Genomic DNA, 21,893 nt, shown 5'->3' on the forward strand with positions numbered 1-21,893 from the left:
TAGTAAGTTTTGCCATTTTTACTAATCAATAGGTCAAACAAAACTGAATAGTGGGCTTGATACTGTTACTAGTAATAGCCGGCATGTACACAAAATTAATAGGAAGTTTATTCAAGAACTTGAATAAAAATGTGACAGCCTTGTATCAAAACATGTTAGTGATATGCTACATGCAGTTAGCAAATAATTTTCATTTCCCCTACTGTATTTTACCTTTGGTATAGTGGAGAACTTTTCATTAGACTTCAAAAAATGTCCATGTATACGTAGATTTCCAGAAATATCCTCTACAATACTGCTTTTTAAATTAGGAACTCCAGTATTCTGAAAATAACCCGCATAAAATTTTTCTAGTAACGCCTGTTGCATATTCTAGGTAATTTTCAACTCCTTTTTATTATATGTTACACACACAATTGCTGTTTATTAATGCAATCTGAAGCCACTGGTGTCGACATTAGTGAAGGAATGAACGCCATTGGTGTCATTTACTCGACAAATGGGACCATTAATTAAATATTATTTTAAGAAATACCATTAACAAATGCAATGAAATCAGATTAAAATCATGAACCAAATTCATAATTGATTAATGTTTTTAACCATTCATATTTCCTAAAATAAAAATAAAGCCTGCATCACCTTGTTCTCAAACTTCTCATTTGCAGGTTGATTATTCAAATTATCAGTAATATTTTGAATGTTAGCAGGACTAGGATTATTTTCGACCTTTCTCGATAAGCTTGGTCTTTCATCTGGTTCCACACTTTTCGCCAGAGTACTGACCAGAGCAGCTTCACTCTGGAAATCAGGATGCTTTGTATTGATGTAAGAAAGTTCGATGGCTACCAGATTCTCAACCTATATCAATATGAAAAAACAAATATAAGTGACTTGAATATGTGACTCAAAATATATGCAAAAAAAAAAAGACAATAGATACCATTAAAACAAAACAAAATTATGAAAAACAAGTGATATATTGGGCAACAATAAAATTGCATCTGACATGAAAATACACAATTCCAAATGATACCCATATTCCTGCTGAATACGAATATCATCATGAAAAAGTTTAATCAGCCCTCGTTTTTTGAGATATTGCCTTATTAACAATTAGAAAGTGCTTAACTTAAGCGTTGTTCTATGTTGAAAAGTTGCAAGAAATATGGAAAAGTATCAGGGGAAAATAGTCAACTTCGATGCTGGTTACATTACTGTTGAACAATAACTGTTAAGAGATTCTACTTACATAATTATAAGAGATTAAATAAGTTGAAAATAATAAGATAATAAATTAACAGTTAAGTTAAAAGTTAAGTTAGTTTAGTTAAGGAACTAAAAGAAAAATCATTCATATTTGATATGTTTGCAAATGGACATCTCAGAAAAAATTTCAAGGTCTGTATCATTATTTTAATATGCATACATATCTTTGATTAAAAACCCCCCATTATTTCCACACATTAAATATTGGTAACAACTAAATTCAGATGAATAATAAAACCAATATACCATAGAGTTTGTAGTGGGAAGACGTCTTCTCAGCAAGTGTGTTACAACATCGACAATCTTTTCATGCAATTTAGGGAAACGAAGCATTTCTTGCTGAAAGTAAAATTAAAAAATGAATTACAGTCATATTTCAATTATATAAAGAATAATTCAATAAGATGTACATGAATATATTTTCACTTGGGGAAAAAGGTATAATTGAATTATAATGAATATAACATTATTTATACGAGCCATTCCCTAAAAGTGTACATTCCACATTTGTGAAATGAAGAATTCAAAGTTGAATTTTCAAAATAAAATTGATCTCAAATTATAGCCAATGACTTGAAGTTTAATATTTAATAAATATTTTTTACTTTTATTTCATAATAATATTTTATATTTTAGGTTTTATGACAGGAAGTCATGGATTTTGTCCACTATTACAAAAACAAATATTGCTGTACAAAAAAAATAATTATTTCTTCTGCTATTTTTATGTCTTTGAAATAATGAAATCAGCTTATTTCTTACACATATGCTGAAAAAAAGTTTAAAAAATTTGACTTTTTTTTTCTGTCGTTTTGATGTTTTTTTTATAATTTTTTCGAAATGGCACACAGAAAAGTTTATTTTTTCACATATATTTAGCTACCTAAAATCAGTAAATTTTTATTTCTAACAGACAATGGATCAATAATTCATATTTTAACATCTTAGTTTGAAGTGTTTGTACAATTTTTTGCCTGAGAACCGCAAAAATACTTCCTATAACAGAGTGAACATCATTGTAACTGAGTGCACAGAAATGTTTAACTGAGAGAAAGATGTCTCAAATATTCAAAATAGGCTATGGTCACATACTTTCATTTTCTCAAAAATTGAGTACAAAATGTGATAGGTGACCCAGAGACTTCTGTATAATCTTCAAAAAATGTCCACTACATGAGAAAATTAAAAAAAAAGTCTTCCCCTCATAGTTTGAATTTTGGTCTGGTAAAAATTTTAAAATATGGTCAAAGTGAACACTGGACTTGCTTAGCTGTATATTATATATCATCAGTATTATTTTTCTTTTACTTCAAAAATGTTTTGTTGATATTGGATAGCGATTTGATGTTGGTATAAACCTTGTGTTTATGCCTCACATTAGTGATCTAGTGGGCTTGGGGGGGGGGGGGGGGTAGAGCCAGGAAACAGAAATAATTACATAAAAATAATAGTTCTGTCCCATAAAATGCAGAATGTATTGCCAAATAATGACCTTTACTGATACTAAAATGCCCCTCATGACATCTCCCTGGATCTGTGCCCCTGACAGTGATTTGGATGATCTGACTACTCAACTTTCGTACTAACTGAAAAAATAACACGCTGGGAAATGTTGTACAGGATTTAAATTGAATAGATAACTTATTAAATTTAACTTAAAACTTCAAACCCCTTAACTTAGAAACATTACTTTAAATCATAGTTTCCATTCTGTTGTGCTGCTTGAGTTTTTGGAAAATGTAACAGAGTGGACAAATTAGCCACAATTATTTTTTAATTATAAATTTAAATTATTGGTGAAAACTTTTATTATATTTTAAAGCATATCTCCATGTGCTATCACTTGATGTTGATATAGATGAAAAACAAAATCTTAATTATTTATGATAATTTTTATTTATTTATTCAATATTGGTTGGCAGAGGCCTATACAAGAAGATGCAGAAGTTCTGTATGATGAAAATGACGGTTGATGGTACATGGAAATTCAGAAATCGTAGTACAATCTACAATATTTGGTGGTATGTTGTTCCAGTCGATAATTGTTCTTGGGAAGAAGCTAAATTTGTAGCAATCTGAAGAGGCGAAGATGATGGGATGTAATTTTTGGGAGTGATAAAGTCTAACGGAGAAATGAGAGGGTTTATTTAGAATGTTGGAAGTGTCAATATTAAAAACCCATGGAGGATTTTGAAACAAAAAGTTAAATGAGAAACAAGTTTAAGGGAGAAGAGCAGTTGGATATTGAGTTGGCGCTTGAGTTCCGATAAGGAGACGGATGAAGACCAAAAATTAAAAGTGAAGCAAGTGGACTTATTTTGGATAGATTCTAATTTGTCTATGTTGGTTTGGGTATGTGGGTCCCAGGCTTCACAGGCATGAGAGAGAACAGGGACAACATATGTCTGGTAGCACAAGTGAGGGACAACATATGTCTGGTAGCACAAGTGAGGGACAACATGTATGGTAGCACAAGTGATGGACATGACAGGTGGAGTTTTTCAGATTACGATGAAGGAAAAAAAAATTTTTTGGAGACATTAATTAAAAATATAATCAAAGTGACAATTCCAGCGCAGATCGGAAGAGATTATTATACCTAAGTATTTATAATGGGAAACCTCAGAGATCAAAGAATTGTTCATTGAGTAAGGGAAATCGTGGGGAATTCTTTTACGGGTAACTTTCATAAAAACTTTTTTTGAGGAGTTAAGGGGCAAATTCTAGGTTGAGCATCATTCGGAAATAATGTTAAGGTTGTGTTGGAGAGATTCTTGGTCGGAAGGATTGGACACAGTTTTGTAGATGACACGGCAGTTTAATGAGTCGGGTAGGTCATTATAAATTAGAAATAGTAATGGTGAGAGGACCGAACCCTGGGGTGTACCAGACTTGACATGAAAAAATGGTGAGTTCTGGCCCTTGAATGAGACAAACTGGCTATGGTAAATGAGGAAGGCCTCCACCCATTTAAGCAGTTGGACATTTAGACCAAGGTTTGAGAGTTTTAAGAGAAGTTTATTGTGGGGCACCATGTCAAATGCTTTAGAGAAATCTAGGAAAATGATATCGGATTGAAGGTTTCTGTCGATGGTGTCTGGTAAGTCATGTATGAAAAGTGTTAACTGGGTAGATACAGATAATGATGATCTTAGGTAGATTCATGTTGGTTGGGAAAGAAAAAGTTAGTCGAGTCGAGGTGGATACGGATTTCCTTGGCAATTATGTGTTCAAAGAGCTTGCAACAAGAGGAGATGATTGCGATAGGTCTAAAATTAAGAGGGTGGGACAGTGAACCTGATTTATGTGAATGGGAATTATCTTATTAATTTTCCAGTCAGAGGGAAGGTTAGAAGTGTTCAGTAAGATGTTGAAAATAATGAGGAATAATGACGTAACAGAGTGGACATCTGACAGAGAAAAATCTGGTACTAAAGACATAATGTAACAGAGTGGATATTTTAAAATGGGAAAAATTTTGGGACATGAACAAAAAAAAAGTTTTCCCATAAGAAAAAATTTTTTTTTCAAAATTTTATTGTCAGTTTTATTCATCTACGGCACATATATAAAATGTGATTCCAATTGTTTTGAAGAAAATTCCAGATTTACACCCCAAGTCTCTTTAACCCTTTTTTCAAGCTGTGCCAGTCAGATTCTGATGTTTTGCTAAAAACGCGATTTCTAAAAAAAAAAATTAGATAACATCTGCAACAAATTAAGAAATGCCATATGACAGAGAATTAAATGAACTAGAAAAAAAAAAATTAAAATCACAATAAAAAAAAAAATTAAAATCACAATAAAAAAAAAAATTAAAATCACAATAAAAAAAAAATTATAAAGTCTCGGAAACAGTTTATACACTTTTTTTAGGAATGACCCATATACAGTGATAATCTCAACTTGATAAATAATTCAATTTGGGAAGTAATTCTTACCATGGAAATCTTTGATATAAATTTTTGGTACAGTAGAACCTCACTAACCCGGACACTTCTGCCAAGATTTTTTTTCTTCAACCTGTGACTTCTCTACCCGAATTGTGTTTCACCTTTTTCCTACTGCATCAGCTATTTTCCCCATATTTTTTTTTTTACAAAATCTTCCCAATTTATTGTTCAGTTCCCACTGAAACTTTGGTCAAAAGAACCAAACCTTCCTTCCTTAATTTCATTTCTCTGTGGTGTATAGTTAACCTTAGTGCTTTAGAACTTGTCAAATGCTCCAATTATTTTCTGTGATTAGCTGAGTGAATTTCCAAACTGAAAAAGCATAAGTGCCAGTTCCTAGACTCGAAAAAATTGTAGTTTATCATGTGAAGAAATATTTTGCAGCCAAAAAAAATCATGCCATGCAAATAAAAGAGATGAATGGGATTTTTTTGAGCAACTAAATAGGGTGACCATGTAGTCAGTTTTCCCGGGACGTTCCTGCATTTTCCCTAATTATGGCCACCCAAACTAATTTCAAGATGTGTTCCTGTTTTTCTTGTATATTTTCAATAAAATCCACTTGAATTTTTATTTTTCTCCATTAAAATCAAGGATTAAAATTACTTTACAACTTATAAATTACATTATGATAATTTTATGACTATAAACATGAATACTTATTTCACATATTTGTCACGTTGAACATTTTTTCCCGTAAAATTCATATTTTAAACTACTGATTTGCAGTAGCATTTCATTTCCTGCCATTGGCCACTCTAGCAATAATTGGAAACTTTGCACAGTTTTGCTATTGTATTTCATGGCGCTTACAAGTTTCCCATACTCAAAAGTCCTAATTTCCATATTTTTGTCAAGGGAAATATGGTCAACCTAGGATTGCAAGGATTGGGGGATTTTTTTTAAAGGAATTTCTCATTTTTGCCAATCAAAAATTTCGGGGTTTTCAGGGATAAAAAATCAGAAGCATTGGCATCTATGTGGCAGGCATACGTTGCTAACGGCAACATAACATAAGTATATGTGAGTAGTTGGAAAATGCTAGAACAATGGAAACAATCACAAATGTTTTGTAAAGAACATGGAATCAGAAAATCTACCGTTTATGATCTTCAGGAACAAAAAAAACCAATACGGGCGGGCAAAAAATCTGTAAAAACTTCAAAAATTAACAAAAATGGAAAAATAACCAAAATAAAAAATGGTTCTTGTTTAAGTAGATAGTTAATATCAAGTGTAGATTTGTTTTATTTAAATTTTTATTTTTGTCTAGTTTTTTTCTCTCTTCTATATTATTAACAATCTGCCATTGAATTAACGTGAAAAAAATTGATAGCATGAAATTCTATTATATCACCTTTTGGTTGTCATTTTTTTTATTTAATTAATAAATATATTTACACCTATAGGGCCGATACATTTCGTTCTTTTAATCATTCTTCCAGGTCAAAAAAAGAAATAAGAAGATATATGAGAGTCACAAGTACAGAGATGTCGACATAGGGTAAAGAGCATTTTACTAGCTTTTAGCTACTGCTCTCTTCCCTGTCCCAGCTTTCTTCCTCACATTATGGATTAACTGTTCTACAGTGTCCATTCAGATATAGTTTTTTTTTCTCTTTGCATTTTCTTTTTAAAATATTGCGAAATATGCAATTTAATTGTAAACTCTAGGTTGTATAGTTTTATTGTAATTGACTGGGGAAAAATAAATTATGTTATGTGGCTATACCTAGTTGCTCTAAAAATGCCAACCCTTGTTCCCCAATGCTTGCCTTTTCAAAAACATGTTGGATGGGAAAAAAAATGGAATGACAAATGAGTGAAAAATGTATTGAAGAAATATAATATTTGAAAATATGCAGAGCTTCAGGTTATAAGCAAAATGAAGCATGCAGAATATAATTTTTTATAGTAATTTTGTATATATTTGTACATTTTAATTTTGCATATGTTTTTCTCATGCTTCATTTTGCTTATAACCTGAAGTTCTGTATATTTCCAAATATTGTATTTCCTCAATATATTTTTTCTCATTTTCCATATAATTTTTTTTTCTTTCTTCCATCCAACATGTTTTTGAGAAGGCAGGCGTCAGGGAACAAGGATTGGCATTTTCAGCGCAATTAGGCAACAGCCACCCTTCAGAAACTCTCTTCAAACCATGTACGGGGTTCCCCTGATGATGATCCACAGCATAGGTTCAATTTAATAAATTCCATCTTTTATTCTTTTTCCTTCATATAATTTTGTGCATGTATGCATGTGCAAATTGCTTTTTTAATTTTCTTCTAAAGGAAAATATAAATCAAAATGCTCAGAGTGGTACATCATTGTTTTAAATATGAGAACTTTGGAAATCAACAAAACTTGATCCATAATCAGGAAAATTCCACAACCCGGAATCTTTGAGGTCCCGAGCAGTCAGGATTAGAGAGATTCCACAAAATATACACAGCTCAATAAAAACAAACTGAAAAAAAATTACCTGAACTTCTGTCCCACAATGTTGAATGATTCTTTGCATCTCTTCATGAACTAACTCAACACATCTTAAGCTAGGCTCCTCTAAACGTCTAATTTGCCGCTTCACAAGCAACTCAAAAGAAACTTCTGGCACAAAGAGAGCAGGCCTAGGACCCTATAACAAAAAAGCAAAATAAATTTTGATCATGGGGTCACAGTAGGCTGTCAAATATTGAAAAAAAAAATGTCTATGCAACGTTTGTACAAATATATGTAGTAGAATAGCTTACAGTCGCATTTCTTATGGCAGTGAGAATGTCTATGGTGCTCAAACCACCGAGGGCATCAATAGAAATAAGTGTGCGCCCAAAAGTTTCATGGAATATGTAACAGATTCTTGCTCCTCCGCATAGTTCAGTAGTTTCTATATTTCTGGCTGTACCCTCTATGGTTGCACAGTACGAGGAAGCAAACTTTGTTATGATTTGTAGCAGAGTTTGACCCTGCAAAAACAATAAATGAATAAAATAAAAAATAAATAAAAACCATTAATAATTAACTAGGTAGCAAAACAAAAGAAAAATATTTTTTTGTTGTCTACTAAACTGATAGACTTCAGCAGTTTTTGTAGTAATTTCGAAACCAAATAGAGATCACATGAATAATCAGCCACGATGAAGCGCCTGAAAGTTTAGTAAAACCCGGAAATTCCGGCAAAATGCCATAAATACCAATTTTGGATCTTTTTTGGAATACCTATTTTGGAATGAATTCCCTTAATTAATAATTCTTTAATCACGGAGGTTTCCCATCACAAATACCTGGATGTGATCATTTCTGTAGACCTTCATTGGAACCTCCACACAGATTATATATTTCAAAAATGACTTCAAAAACTTTTTTCCTCCGTCGTAACCTTAAATATTCCACCTGCCACCTCCGACATCTATCCTTCCTGTTCTCTATGCCTGCAAAATTTGGGACCCCTACACACAAAGCCATACAGATAAGCTGGAATCTATCCAAAATAAATCTAGCTGCTTTATTTTAAACTGCTTGTTGACCAACAGAAGTCAACTTAACATAGCTGCCAACTTTTGAAAATGAAAATTCGGGAGATTTTCGCGTAAACCCGTATTTTATGCTAAAACCACTCCCTAATAAACACAATAGGGATTTTTCCAAATAAAATAGGGATTTTCCAAACATAAAAGTTAAAGCGTAGGGAATAAAATCCCTACTCAAAAACTGAAGTCAAATTAAAATAGGGATTTTACACACATGGAAGTAAAACCCTTGGGAATGTGAAATTCCTACGCAAAAAACAAGTGAAATTGGAGGCCAAAACTTCAATGATGTAAAAATAAATATTGTGTTCAATTAGAAACGCTGTGAACAAACATTCTGCGCGAATGACCCTAAAATCATCGGAAGATGAAGGAAAAAAGCGTCAATTTTTGAAGAACACTGACTAACTTGCTTGATTACACTTGCTTGATTTTTGTTGTTTTTTTTCCATTTCACGAGTGATGATGGCAGTCTTTCCATGACCGATGCTTATGTCCGTAACACAACTTGTACAAAAAGGAAAAGTCGGCCCTCTTCTGGAACGTTTCATCGGAATAAGTATCTTTAAAATTGATGAAATATGTTTTTGTTCATCAGTATTCATGTTTTGTTATATCGCACGTACGTAACTTCAACAAAAGAAATTTTGACCATATACGCGTCACTATAATCTTCAATTATTATCCAGGACTATTGGCTGCTAAGCCATTTCCCTGCACGATGAGACAAACAACTTTCTTGTTACCATCAGAGGGTTTGTAAAACTTCCTTAAAAAGGGAATTTCCCCATTTACGACATGTGACGTCATTTCGAAAGGGGGAAAAAAAATTCATGCCCCACAAGAAATTCCTTAGGGATTGTTTTCATGAATGGGGATTTTTTTTAATGAAGTAGGGAATTTTTAGGGACAATTAGGGATTTTTGTGAATTTCGTAAAAATTCGGGAGATTTAAGAACTTTTCGGGAGGTCGAGCGATGAAGCTAAAATTCGGGAGATTCCCGAAAAATTCGGAAGACTTGGCAGCTATGACTTAAATGGCCTCAGATATTATGAATACATGTTGTGGTAATATCTTTCCAGTTGTTTTCAAAAGCTTATTGGTAAAAATTATTAAAATGCATTTTTGAATTTTTCTGAACAAAAAAATCTACTGATACAACCAACGACAGCAAAAATGGAAATATTGAGGATCAATTTTGCTACGCAATGCAGTTGTGGTAGTAGTACTCTTTATAGTGTTATCAAAAAGTGTTTATGTGTAATTGCAAATATTCTTATGAATAAGTACACAAAAGCTAAAAATGATAGTAGACAAGCTAACAAACAGGGCAAAGGAAAATTATCTGTACTTGTCAATTCATGAAATGTTCACTCATATGTGTTATTTGCTATTTAATGACCATATTCTAAATATTCTTTAATAGTGATAACCCTGGTTGACAAACATTGTTTATTGAATATTAAATTTCTTTTGGAAATGAATTTTGACTGATTTCAGGGCAATGTTGCCACTCTGAAAATCGTGCAGCATCATTTTTTATGTAATTTTCATAAATAAATTTTTTTTTATATTTGCATTTTTCTGTTAAAATTTATTTCCTTTTATTTTGTAACAATCTATTTTGAATGTGGCATTTATATGAATCTTTGAATTACAGATTTAATTGGTCAGTCTTCATTCTTGAGCACATACTTTAAAATACCTACATCCCAAATTTCAGTTGCATTCGTTGATTTTTATCTTCAAATGTCATTTAGTAAGAACTAAATTTTGAAAAATTGGTTTAAGTGGTTTGAAATTGAACCTCAAATTTATAAATTCCTCCAGAGAATATTCTACCCGATGAGAATATTCTCCAGTTATAGAAGTCCTTCCAGTGAGTATTCTCAAGAATATGTGCAATAATATGTATTACTAGCTGATACCCGGCGATGTTGCCCATCCCATAAAAAATACATATATGTATAGCTTATTATTTCTTAATCAAAAAAATTTCTGCATCAAGTAAGAAAAAATTACTTTTATTTTTAAATATTTTAATTAAAAACTTGAGGCAATCGCTCGTGGATACACAATATTTTTTGTTTTCCCATCTGGTATGTAGATGTACAAATTTTTGGGATTGCCAACACGCGAACAGGCGACGAAAAGCTGTCCGTGAGAAATACAGGGCTCAAGCAAGTTGATACCTGCCGCTGTTAACGACTGGCCTTGCGCTTTGCTGATTATAATCGCAAAAGTTAAACGAATCGAGAACTGTAATCGCTATAAAGTGAATGGCATTTCTTCAGTGATAATTGGGATAGGAGCCATTTAAGTATTACGTAAGCAAATTTTCAGCCATTTTTGACCCCCTCCCTCCCCTTGTCAACAAAACACTGACCCCCCCTTTTCCCGTCAGCAAAATTTTGTCAGCGGCTTAGAATAATTCATATCTTCAAAAAGGAGTGGTTGATGACGTAAGCAACCTTCAAACGCCTCATTGTTCGCATAATTTTTTTTTAAAAATCGGATTACATAGAACTATTTAATATACCATTTGATCACTTACCTGATCAGCAACAGCCTCACCATATGAGCTCAGTGATGACTGGAACTGAGCTATCATTAAATTCACTCGAGTCTTCAATTCTGGCAAGCAGTCTCGTATATGGTGCATAAGAAGCTACCAGAAGATTCCAAAGAAATAAGTAAGGGAGGAGGGACCAAATTTATCAAAAAAGGTCACAAGATATATTCATACTCTACTAATTACAGAAAAATTAGACCAACTCATGAAAAACCGGAAGAGAATAATTCTGAGAATAACATTAAATGCAAATATTACTGAGACAAGGATAACACAGATTTAAAAAAAAAAAAAAATTAAGACAGCATGCAAAATGTATTGGAAATAACACTGATATGAGGATAATAACACAACCTTACTCTGTTCAAAGTTTTACTAAGGTAAGCAGTCCCATTCCTTGTAGCTAAAGCCGGATATTTCCTCTGCAGAAATGATGTCTCATCTCTCAAAGCATCCTTAATACTCTATGTGGGAAAGAAAAGTGTTCAAATTACTTCAACAAATGAATGAATACAGTGATTTAAAAAAAAAAAAAAACTTTGACACTTATAAATGGGCAGGATAGCTATAGATGAGTTTTTATGTGCAAGGTTGTATTAATTTCAACTGGGTGGTGGTAATTTTAACTGGCATGGTTGATATCAGTTTAAGCCACTTCAAATGCTAAAAACCACTCAAAATGGTCACACACAAAACTGATACCACCCAAAGCAAAGCAGTTGAAACAAGTTTCATGAGTGGTTAAAACCTCCCATGGTAAAAGTCAAAATATAGATGCAACCCTGTTTTCAAACAAAAATTTTGTGATGCTTGTGAAAAGCAAAAACCTCATTTTAATTAAAATTTAAAGAGAAAGAAACAGTTAAAACCCCTTTTGACTGATGTCTTAGTCAAACCTGGTTTTTAAAAAGCCAAAATCACAACCCTGTTGAACTTCTAGTGAGAAACGAATGTAAAATTTCCATGGTTTCAGATACCAAGATCAGTCCAAGTGGTGCAGTAGTAAGATGCTCATCTTCCACTATGAAGGTTACCATCAAGGTCCATGGGTTTGAATCTAGGCATAGAACATCAGAAGCAAGTTCTTTACCTACCAAACCTGGGGCAACCACCAATTGATGGAGCCTTCATTTCCCACCCAACTCCACTGTTTGGAAATTGCTGTATGGTGTTATATGACCAGAGTTGGTGTGTGCTAAAGTAGTAGTACCAAGATCACATGGGGGGATAATCACTTTAAAACTCATATAGAATAGAAATAGAAATTCAAATACAATTTCATGTTTTATCTGTGAATGTGGAAGACAATTTTGTTCAAAGTATTCGATTTCCTCAGAATGCTACGACTAATTCTCAGTCTCATTCATTGCAGCTAAGGTACAAGATTTAGTTTAGTCTCCTGATAGATTTTCATTAAAATGCAGACCTCAACAAAATTTAATTTTAAAATATGGTCAACATTGACATTGAACACTTTCACATTCTGTATCAAATTCAGACGTGCCAACTTTGGGAACCCAGAAAGCCTGAGACTCTTCAGACGGGAGTCCCCCACTGGCGTACCCATAGAACTCAATCAAAAAAAATAGTTTCATTTTTTTTAAAAATAAATTTTAAAAAAAGTAACCCCCCCCCCCCCCCCCCCAGATATGTGATGCAAACCCCTGAGCAGAATATATTAAATTACATAACCTCTTGAAAAGTAACAACTTTTGATATGAAATCATATGTGTGAACAGAGACCATCAGAATACAACTTTTCAATAAGAGGGAAGAGGGGCGGGCAGCCCTTCTAAAGCACTGTGAATAACAAGGAAAAATCGGAAAAACCCATCCAGATCTAGAATGTCTTCGTTTCATTTTCAATGAAACCATATCGCGACAGCTTTATATCATGGGGTCAGCACACAACAGTGACCGCGTAGAGCTCCCATACCTCCATGTAGCTGCCATAATCTACGACAATCACAGTCGTAATGTAAAACAGAATGTAGAACCACGACCATGCCAAATCAAACAAAAATTAATTTGGAAGCGGGTGATTATGACAGCATGAAAGAACTGTAATGGAGTGTGTGTGTGTGTGGGGGGGGGGGGTTGCTGGGTAAGTCTGCATATATGGTGAATCCAGTGCTCTGGCTTAAAAAAAGTTTTTAAGCCGTTGATTATCGCCGTTTGATGATAAGTGCTGCACATTTTTTGCCATCTGCAATCACCTGGCAACTCCCTTTTTCTTTTAGTTTGTTTATCTCCAAAGCATAAATTGAAAATGATATGCCTGTAGTTAATGCTTGTATTTTTATTTATTTTTTGCTAAAATTGAGAGAAAAATCTAATTTTTTGACAAATTTGGAGAAATTTTCGATAATTCCAGAAAGTGGGAGGAAGGGTTAAAAATCCAGTCTCAAGCTAAATACGGAGAGTTTGTGGGTCTGCTGATTAGATATGTACTTTGCATGTGATAAATAGCAATATACCTGTAATACATTAAGTATTCTGTTTGCATTTTCTTATAGCTTACTTTGTTGTTTATTATGTCTTGCTGGGAACGATTAACAACCCCAATGATTCCCAACTTGACAGGTATCACTCTGCCACAAAGCACATCCACAGCATCAGTGCCAGCATCCATCAAGTCCAGTTTAGTTATCACAGCTAAAGTTCTACGACCTAATAACATGAAAATAATAAGAGTGAGAGAATTATGGAAAGCATCTTTACACAAGTTTTCAATGAGAATGAAACTGGAAAATATTATTGATAAAATAAACTTACCATCAGGGTCACACTCCTTGGCTAATTTCAGAGCCTCAGATGTAGCAAAATCAGTATTTGCGGGAGTCACAGCTAAAATAATTGAATTTGGATTGGCAATGTATTTGAGAGTAAGACCTTTTATCTGGCCTTCGATATCTTCTGGTTGATCACCAACTGGGACCTGCAAAGTTTAGAAATTTATAACTTAATATACAAGGCAGTGGTTTCCAACCTTTTTTACTGTCACGAATGACCCACCTAAGCATCTTGTAAAATCATGACCCCCCCCCCCCCCATGCAGGGCATGGACTCCATTTTAGGAATCGTGGTATTCAAGGTATTTTGTTACCAGTTAAATAACATGTATACAAATGGCATATTCATTTTCCTAAAAATACTAATTCATTGAAAATATAAATAAATCACACCAGATTTTAAAAATTTGCGCCCACTGAAACTATAATCCATTCTTGCACATTTGTGAGAAATTATCGTGGTTTACTCCTCAAGATTTTTTTTTTTTTGGTCTTGTCACTTCTTTCATGTAAACAAAGACACAGCTGCAATCAAATTTGGTTTCAATATGAGAAATTGTGGATTAGCATTGATGAATGTTGCATACCGCTGCACTGGCTGGGTTTTCAGGACAACTGCAATTGGTGATGAGAAAACCAGCCAAGCCTTATGTGGGAAGAGCTTCTGACAGTTAAAAAAAAATGTGATACTAATCACAAGCACAGATATGAACACCAAGGTACAATAAGGAAAGCACTCTAAATCAGTGTTTTTCAACCTTTCTGAACCCAAGGACCAGTAAAATGTCTGAAGCAGTTTGACGGACCACTTGCATACCGTATGACTGGATTCTCCTGTAATTTTTTGGCTGCTCTGATTTTTTTTCATACATTTGTCCCATTTTTTCAATGACGTTTATTTAAATTTGTAATGTTCATAAATTCTAAATAATAAATTAATTCATAATGTTCTAAAATTGCAAATAAACAGCGTTTTTATAACTCATGGTAATTTTGGGTATAAATACAAATATTCATCTCACATTGTCAAGTTACTGCTTTTCCTCAATTTTTCAGCACTTTTAACTTCAGTTTATTTATTTATTTATTTATACAATATTGTTGGCTCCAAGGCCTATACAAGAGGGCGCGGTAGATTATACATATGCTTTGAAAAATTAGACAAGAAATTGGAAATTGTGAGGGAGTTAACAATAGTAGAGGGGAGTTTGTTCCATTCAACTATGGTATTTGGAAAGAAACTGAAAAACAATCTGTGGAGGCAAAAATAGGTTTTAATTTTTCGGGGTGTCAAGTCTATTGGAAACATAGGAAGGGCTAGACAAAATACCGGACGCATCAAAATTTAAATTACCATGAATAATTTTGTAAAGCATGGCTAAGTGGGAGATAAGTCAGTGAGTAGCGAGTGGGTGGAGATTAAGTTCGAGTTTGAGATCGGAAATTGAACGAAAAGATGACCAGCAGTCGTGAATAAAGCGGGCAGAGATTTATTTTGGATAGATTCAAGTTTGTTGATGTTACTAGAGGTGTGGGGGTCCCAGACCTCAGCTGCATAAGAAAGAACGGGAGAAATATAAGTTTGGTAGCAGAGAAGTCGGACGTCACAAGTAGAATGTTTGCGGTGAAGGAAAAAACGTTTGTTGAGGCATTTCTGGTAAACATAATTGATATGATTATTCCAACGGAGATCAGCCAAGATTATGACTCCCATATTTTTAAATTGAGAAACTTGGTATATGGTTATGTTATTGATCAAGTATGAAAATTCGAAGGGAAGAGTTTTACGTGTAGCTTTCATGAAAACTGTTTTAGATAGGTCGATAGGCATGTGCCAACATGAGCACCAATCTGAGATGGAAACAAGATTACATTGGAGAATTTCTTGATCAGATCTGTCATTGATTGCGTGGTGGATTACACAATCATCGGCAAAAAATCTAGTGGTGCAGTTGAGGGTTTCAGGGAGGTCGTTTAAACAAATTAAAAACAGTAAAGGCGAGAGAACCGCTTCTTGAGGAGTATCTGAATTTACTGTGGAAAAAGGTGAATTATGATCTTTAAAATGAAGACCAAGATTTGAAAGTTTAAGAAGGAGTCTATTGTACAGAACTTTATCATAGGCTTTAGAGAAATCCAAGAAGATGATATCAGTTTGTACTTTCCCGTCAATGGCTTTTGTAAGGTCATGGATGAAAAGGGACAGTTGGGATGTAGTAGAAAAGGGATCGTCTGAAGCCTTGTCTGTTTGGAAAGAAAAAGTTAATGGAGTCTAAATGAGCATGGATTTAATTTGCTATAATATGTTCGAAAATCTTACAACAGGATGAAGTAATAGATATTGGTCTGAAGTTAAGGGGGTCGGAGAGGGGACTGGTTTTGTGAATGAGAATAATTTTATTGATTTTCCAATCAATGGGGAGTATGGCGGTATTTAGTGAGACATTAAATAAGATTAGGAGATAGTCAGAGATTTCTTCCGCGCAATATTTGAGAATGGAGTTTGGAATGTCATCGGGGCCTACGAAATGGGGTTTCAATTTTTTCGTAACTTCAAAATACCTTCTTTAGTAAAAAGAACTGGATTTGAGTTATGGACAGAATCGACGAATGCCTATTGAGGTGGAGTGGGATCAACTGAAAAAACTGAGCAGAAGGCCAAATTGAATTCGGTAGTAATATCTGACGGAGACGAGACATTTTTATTTGAGATTTTAAGAGCAATGGGTCCAACAGATTTAGGTCTGAGGAAGTTCCAGAATTTTGCAGGATTTGATTTTAAGTAATTTGAAATTCAGGATTTTGCCAACTTATGGCAATGTTCTTAAAGACAATTGGAGACATTCCGTATTTTACTGTAATTGGGTCATTTGAATGGTTTTTTCCCACCCATCAAATTTTTGTTTACTGAAATTTATAAGGAATCTTTTCTTTTTCCACCCTTCACCCCCTTTTTGCAATAATTAGCAAATTTGTTGTAAATTGCATTTATGGGCCGCAAATTAGTAATGTCCCATATTTAGGATTGCAATTTCCTGCATTTTCCTTAATGAGGTATAACGAACCTAAAGTATGAAGGTACAATTTTTATTCATGAATCCATATGGATATTACTATAATATCAATTACAACAATAGAATAATTTTACATCCAGTTAGAACTGAATTATGAAGTCTGCCTGTGCGGACCACCTACACCATCATCATGGACCATAGGTTGAGAAATGTTGCTCTAAATCATAATTTGAAAAACCATGCCAAAGGTCATCCTGATAACTGACCGGTATCAGTTACTAATGCACAAATGTTTATCTTTCAGCATAAAGGTCACCGCCAGGGTCCACAGGTTTAATTCGGAGAAAGAACATAGAAAACAAGTTCTTTACCCACTGAGCCTGGGGCGACCACCAATAGATGGCACCTTCAATTTCCACCCAACTCCATAGGTAAGAAATTGCAGTATGGCAATATGACTGCAGTTGGTGTGTGGTAAGTGGGATCAGTTACTGTATTAAATATAAGCAATTGGTACATAGATGTAAATGACATCGAACATAATGCAGGGCAGGGCATGTTAACAAATCAAGAAAAAATTTAAGTATCAGCAAAATTTTTTAGAAACCTAATATGGTTTTTGCTCATGAAAAATTGCCCTAAATGGGCTTAATGTTTTCTTCAAATTTTCCAGGATATTCTTTTCCTACATTGAAAAACAAACTGTCACAAAATCAGAAAACTTTCTGTAATTCATAGACTTTTTTTTTTAGCAATCACTATGGGAAATTTTTGGCATCAATACAGATTTTATAGTTGCCATGGCAACCTGACGGATTTGTCACACCATAAGGTAGGGTTTCCAGAAAAATCTGTTTGAAGAATGGAATGCAGCCAATGCTCATTACAGAATGTATGAATTACCTTGTTGCGTTTTTTTTCCAAGCGAGCACAACTGATAAGCTTATTGGTTTGTATTTGCCAAGTTCTACAAATGAATTTTTATAAAAATTTTATGGTGCAATACTGGCTTAAAAGTAGTTTTTTCCTTCAAAGAATTTTTTTGTGACTTTTGCCAAATATTTTCATATTTTCTTAAGTTTTACAAAAACCAAATATATTCTACATCATAGTTTTCCAAACTTTTTGTTCCATCGCTTCCTTTCTTCAGAAATTTTTTCTCTCATCCCCCCCCCCCACAACTCATGCGACCCCATAGGATCCTATTTTATGATGTATCTTCTCTCCCCCCCCCCAGACCAGTTAATCGCCCACTTTGGGAAACATTGTTTGACATTTTCCCCAACCATTTTTTATTTCCTTGATATATTTTCTAGATTGCTGGGAACTCTAATGGATGTGATGTAATAAATTCTAATAAAATGAACACACATAGGTAAAAAATGAATTCTCACCTTAGTTATACCAGGTAAATCAACAAGAGTGAGGCTCACCACATGCGGAGAATAGATTTTCAAATTGATAGATTCGGGACATATCCCCTATATTAAAAAAGGTGTAAATAAAAAAATGTTAGTCACATTTCAATATAAAATTACCATACTCATGATGTGAGAAAAATATAGCAAAATGTACTAAAGAGACATCTATTTTTTAAAAAGATAAAATGAATTGAATTTTCAACAGAAAATCTCACGTAATAGCCGGGTGGTCATATTTTATCAGGGAAATAAAGGATATGACCAAATATCAGTAAAATTTTCCAATGTGTGGGTAATAAAGAGCTACATTAAATCTACAGTGAATTAAAATGCATTTCATAGACGGGGAAAAAAACAGGCTGAATATGAAAAATAAGGTAATTATTTATAGTGCTAATTTCATATGAGTTATGCAAATTACACCTTTATCCACAGTAAAGGTCTTTTATTTCATCATCAACCATTTTTAATACACTGCTGGATAAAGGTCTCTAAATTTTTCAATTTTGCTCTGTCTAACGCTTTAGTCATTCAGTTGACTCCAGCCACTTTTCTGATCTCATCGATCCATCTTGCGTGGGGCCGCCTTCTCGGACATTTAACACCACGAAGGGTACCAATCTAGAATACTTGTGGTCCATCTGTTTTCCTGTCTTCTTGCAATATGTCCAGCCAGTTTCCATCTCAAAAGTTTAATTCTTTTCATGGTATCATATACGTCTGTGTGGTTCCTTATATCCAAGTGATTCGTTTTCTGTCTCTTCCTGTGATGCCTAGCATATATCTTTCCATGCTCCTTTGTGTTGTCTGTAGTCTTTGTATCGTTTTGCTTGTGAGTGTCCATGTTTCAGTTCCATAGGTCAGTGCTGGTAGCACACATTGGGTAAACACCTTTCTTTTCAGGCATAATGGCATGTAGCTCTTCAGAATTACACAGCTTTTGCCAAAAGTGCTCCACCCAATCCTGATCTTTCTGTTTATTTCATTAATGAACCATTGTCCTTGGTAATTTTTCTTGTCCCAGGTATACATAGCTTTTTACTTCTTCTATCTCTGTGTTGTTGAGCAAAACTGTCCTCTTCAAACGCAAACGGGTTGAGCATAACTTTAGTTATTTTCAACTAAATATTATTTTATTTATTTAGTTATTTTGCAGATTCATTTTCAAGCCCACCTGAATACTTGCCTTTGCCAGTTATTGTATCATTTCTTCGAGTTCGTCTGGATTACTGCTGAAAAACAGGATTACAGCCGTTTTGCAGATGACAACAATGTCTGCAAAATGCACATGGTTTAGAAATTCTCCATTTATTTTAATTCCTTTCTTATCCCAATCCAATTTTCTGAATACTTCTTCTAAAACAGCGGTAAAGAGTTTCGGTGAGATAGTATCACCCTATGACAAAAGACGACTTCCCCCTTGTTAATATGACAGATACATGAAACTGGCTAAGTGAGGAGATATTGATGTTCCAGGAAAAAGGAAAAATTAATCTCTGCCCTCACGGAGACCCTGATGTCATTTGAGAGCTATTAGTAGAATGTTGCTACCGTCCATTGCACAGAGTCATTCAGCATATACATACGCTCCAAGAGAGGAAATTCTATCTGTCTTCATAGCTTAGTTGGTAGAGTACTTATCCGGCAAACGAGAGACCAGGGTTCATATCCCCGTGAGGGCAGAGATGAATTTTCCTTTCCTTTCCTGAAACATTGATATCTCCTCACTTAGCCAGTTTCCTGTATCTGTCGTAGTATCACCTTCTCTGACTCCTTCTAATAAGTCTAATTTTTGCTTTTCCTTTAGCCAAACGAACATTGCAGTTGCTTTGCCATATACCTTCTTGATGGCATTGATGTAAGTCTTCTCTACCCCAATTACATCCAGAGTTTTAACAATAGCAGATGTGAAAGAGTCAAACGCTTTCTCAGAATCAATGAAGCCCACACACAATGGTAATTCACATTCCTCTTGTCTATCCCTATGAGTTCCTTGATTGTTTGGATGTGATCCATTGTACTGAATCCCCTTCAAAAACTTGTGGATTCCCATTGTTAGTTAACCCATAAAATGCATTTATATGTATTTATTTGCAACAAAAAATTATAAGTGCTTAATCTTACTGTTAGATAGTTGTTTTGCACTCCAAAGTGGTTTACAATATAGTCTTTCCCTTGTATTACACAGAGGCTAGCTTCACAACAACTTCATTAACACTTTCCGAGGGTAGATAGTGTAAATAATTTCTTTTAAAACACCCTTTCAAAAACAAAAAAAGTGGTAAGGGGTTTAAAAATATATCAAAAGTGATTTTTAACAAACGATAAAATATATCATTGCAGTTGTTTCAAAATCTCTGCAAAAAATATTGTTAATTCAGAGATTTATCGTAATAAAGGATATTATCACAAAAATGAGAAACTTTGTCTGGTTTTAATTTATACAAAAATTGCCAAGTTTTCAAGACAAATAAATTTTCAATTTCTGACCACGAGGTCCTGATGGCGGCTCTCCATTGAAGAGCCGAAACGCATCGACCAATTGAATTTATTTGTCTTGAAAACGTGGCAATTTTGTACAAAATAAAGGATATCATTGGATCGAGAGGAGTGTAACATTGGACTATAGGCAATTCCAAACAAGATTGTTGTTGTAGAGGGATTTATCGTTATTGAGTATCATTGTAGTGAGGTTTCACTATATTTGAAAAAAAACTGGGAATAAATAGTTTTGTGCAATAGATTAATTAACAGATGGAAAATCGTATCATGCACCAAATATCAAAACTTTTCCACGAATTTTAAAAATTTGTAAAGAACTCATACAGTGTGGATCATAAAATAACTTTGCTGATATAAGAGATCCCTAGTGAAGATAAAAATCAACGAATGCAACTGAAATTTGGGATGTAGGTATTTTAAAGTATGTGCTCAAGAATGAAGAAGAAAAACCAAACCTTAGCTCTCGTTGTTACAGTCATAGCATCAAAATTTCAAAAAATTCAAATAGCAACATTTACTTTATTGCATTGCTAAGTGATTGGCCCAGTCAAAAACCATAAATGACACTGGAATGGTACCTGTAGCACCATAAATACCATATAGAACATGACGATCTTCTTATCAGAAAACAGGGGCTCGCTTGAGATGAGCATTATGATGCCAAGCCACTTCAAGCGAGATATTTTACAAGACTACAGCAAACATAGGAAACAGAAAATTTGACAGATGCCCTCAGGGGACAGTGATCTGTGCTGTGACTTTCCACGTGCATATGTATGACACACCATAATGTGCTGTTCTGTTAGTTTCTCGCGAATGCTACCGGGTTCTGGTTT

The 21,893-nt window shown here is 34.0% G+C and overlaps 1 protein-coding gene across 7 annotated transcripts in view; it reads right to left on the reverse strand.

Moving 5' to 3' along the window:
* The window catches only part of Drp1 (dynamin related protein 1), a 48,073-nt gene that overhangs the window by 19,578 nt on the left and 6,602 nt on the right, over positions 1-21,893 (reverse strand). For 4 of the 7 annotated variants that reach the window (XM_089237228.1, XM_089237225.1, XM_089237229.1 and 1 more), the window contains exons 4-12: positions 18,529-18,615; positions 14,104-14,266; positions 13,850-13,998; positions 11,688-11,792; positions 11,311-11,424; positions 7,979-8,191; positions 7,711-7,863; positions 1,516-1,608; positions 643-861 (exon numbers count right to left, since the gene is read on the reverse strand). In XM_089237228.1, coding sequence (XP_089093354.1) covers positions 643-861; positions 1,516-1,608; positions 7,711-7,863; positions 7,979-8,191; positions 11,311-11,424; positions 11,688-11,792; positions 13,850-13,998; positions 14,104-14,266; positions 18,529-18,615 — 1,296 coding nt within the window. Of the gene's footprint in view, positions 1-213; positions 325-642; positions 862-1,515; positions 1,609-7,710; positions 7,864-7,978; positions 8,192-11,310; positions 11,425-11,687; positions 11,793-13,849; positions 13,999-14,103; positions 14,267-18,528; positions 18,616-21,893 lie in introns of all 7 variants that reach the window. The other 3 variants (XM_089237223.1, XM_089237224.1, XM_089237230.1) reach the window with 2 other exon arrangements.

This window comes from Pholcus phalangioides, unplaced genomic scaffold (assembly GCF_987345545.1).
Source record: "Pholcus phalangioides strain wild (caught in Gottingen) unplaced genomic scaffold, Ppha-v1.0 ptg000002l_1, whole genome shotgun sequence".
Classification (NCBI taxonomy): Eukaryota; Metazoa; Arthropoda; class Arachnida; order Araneae; family Pholcidae; genus Pholcus; species Pholcus phalangioides.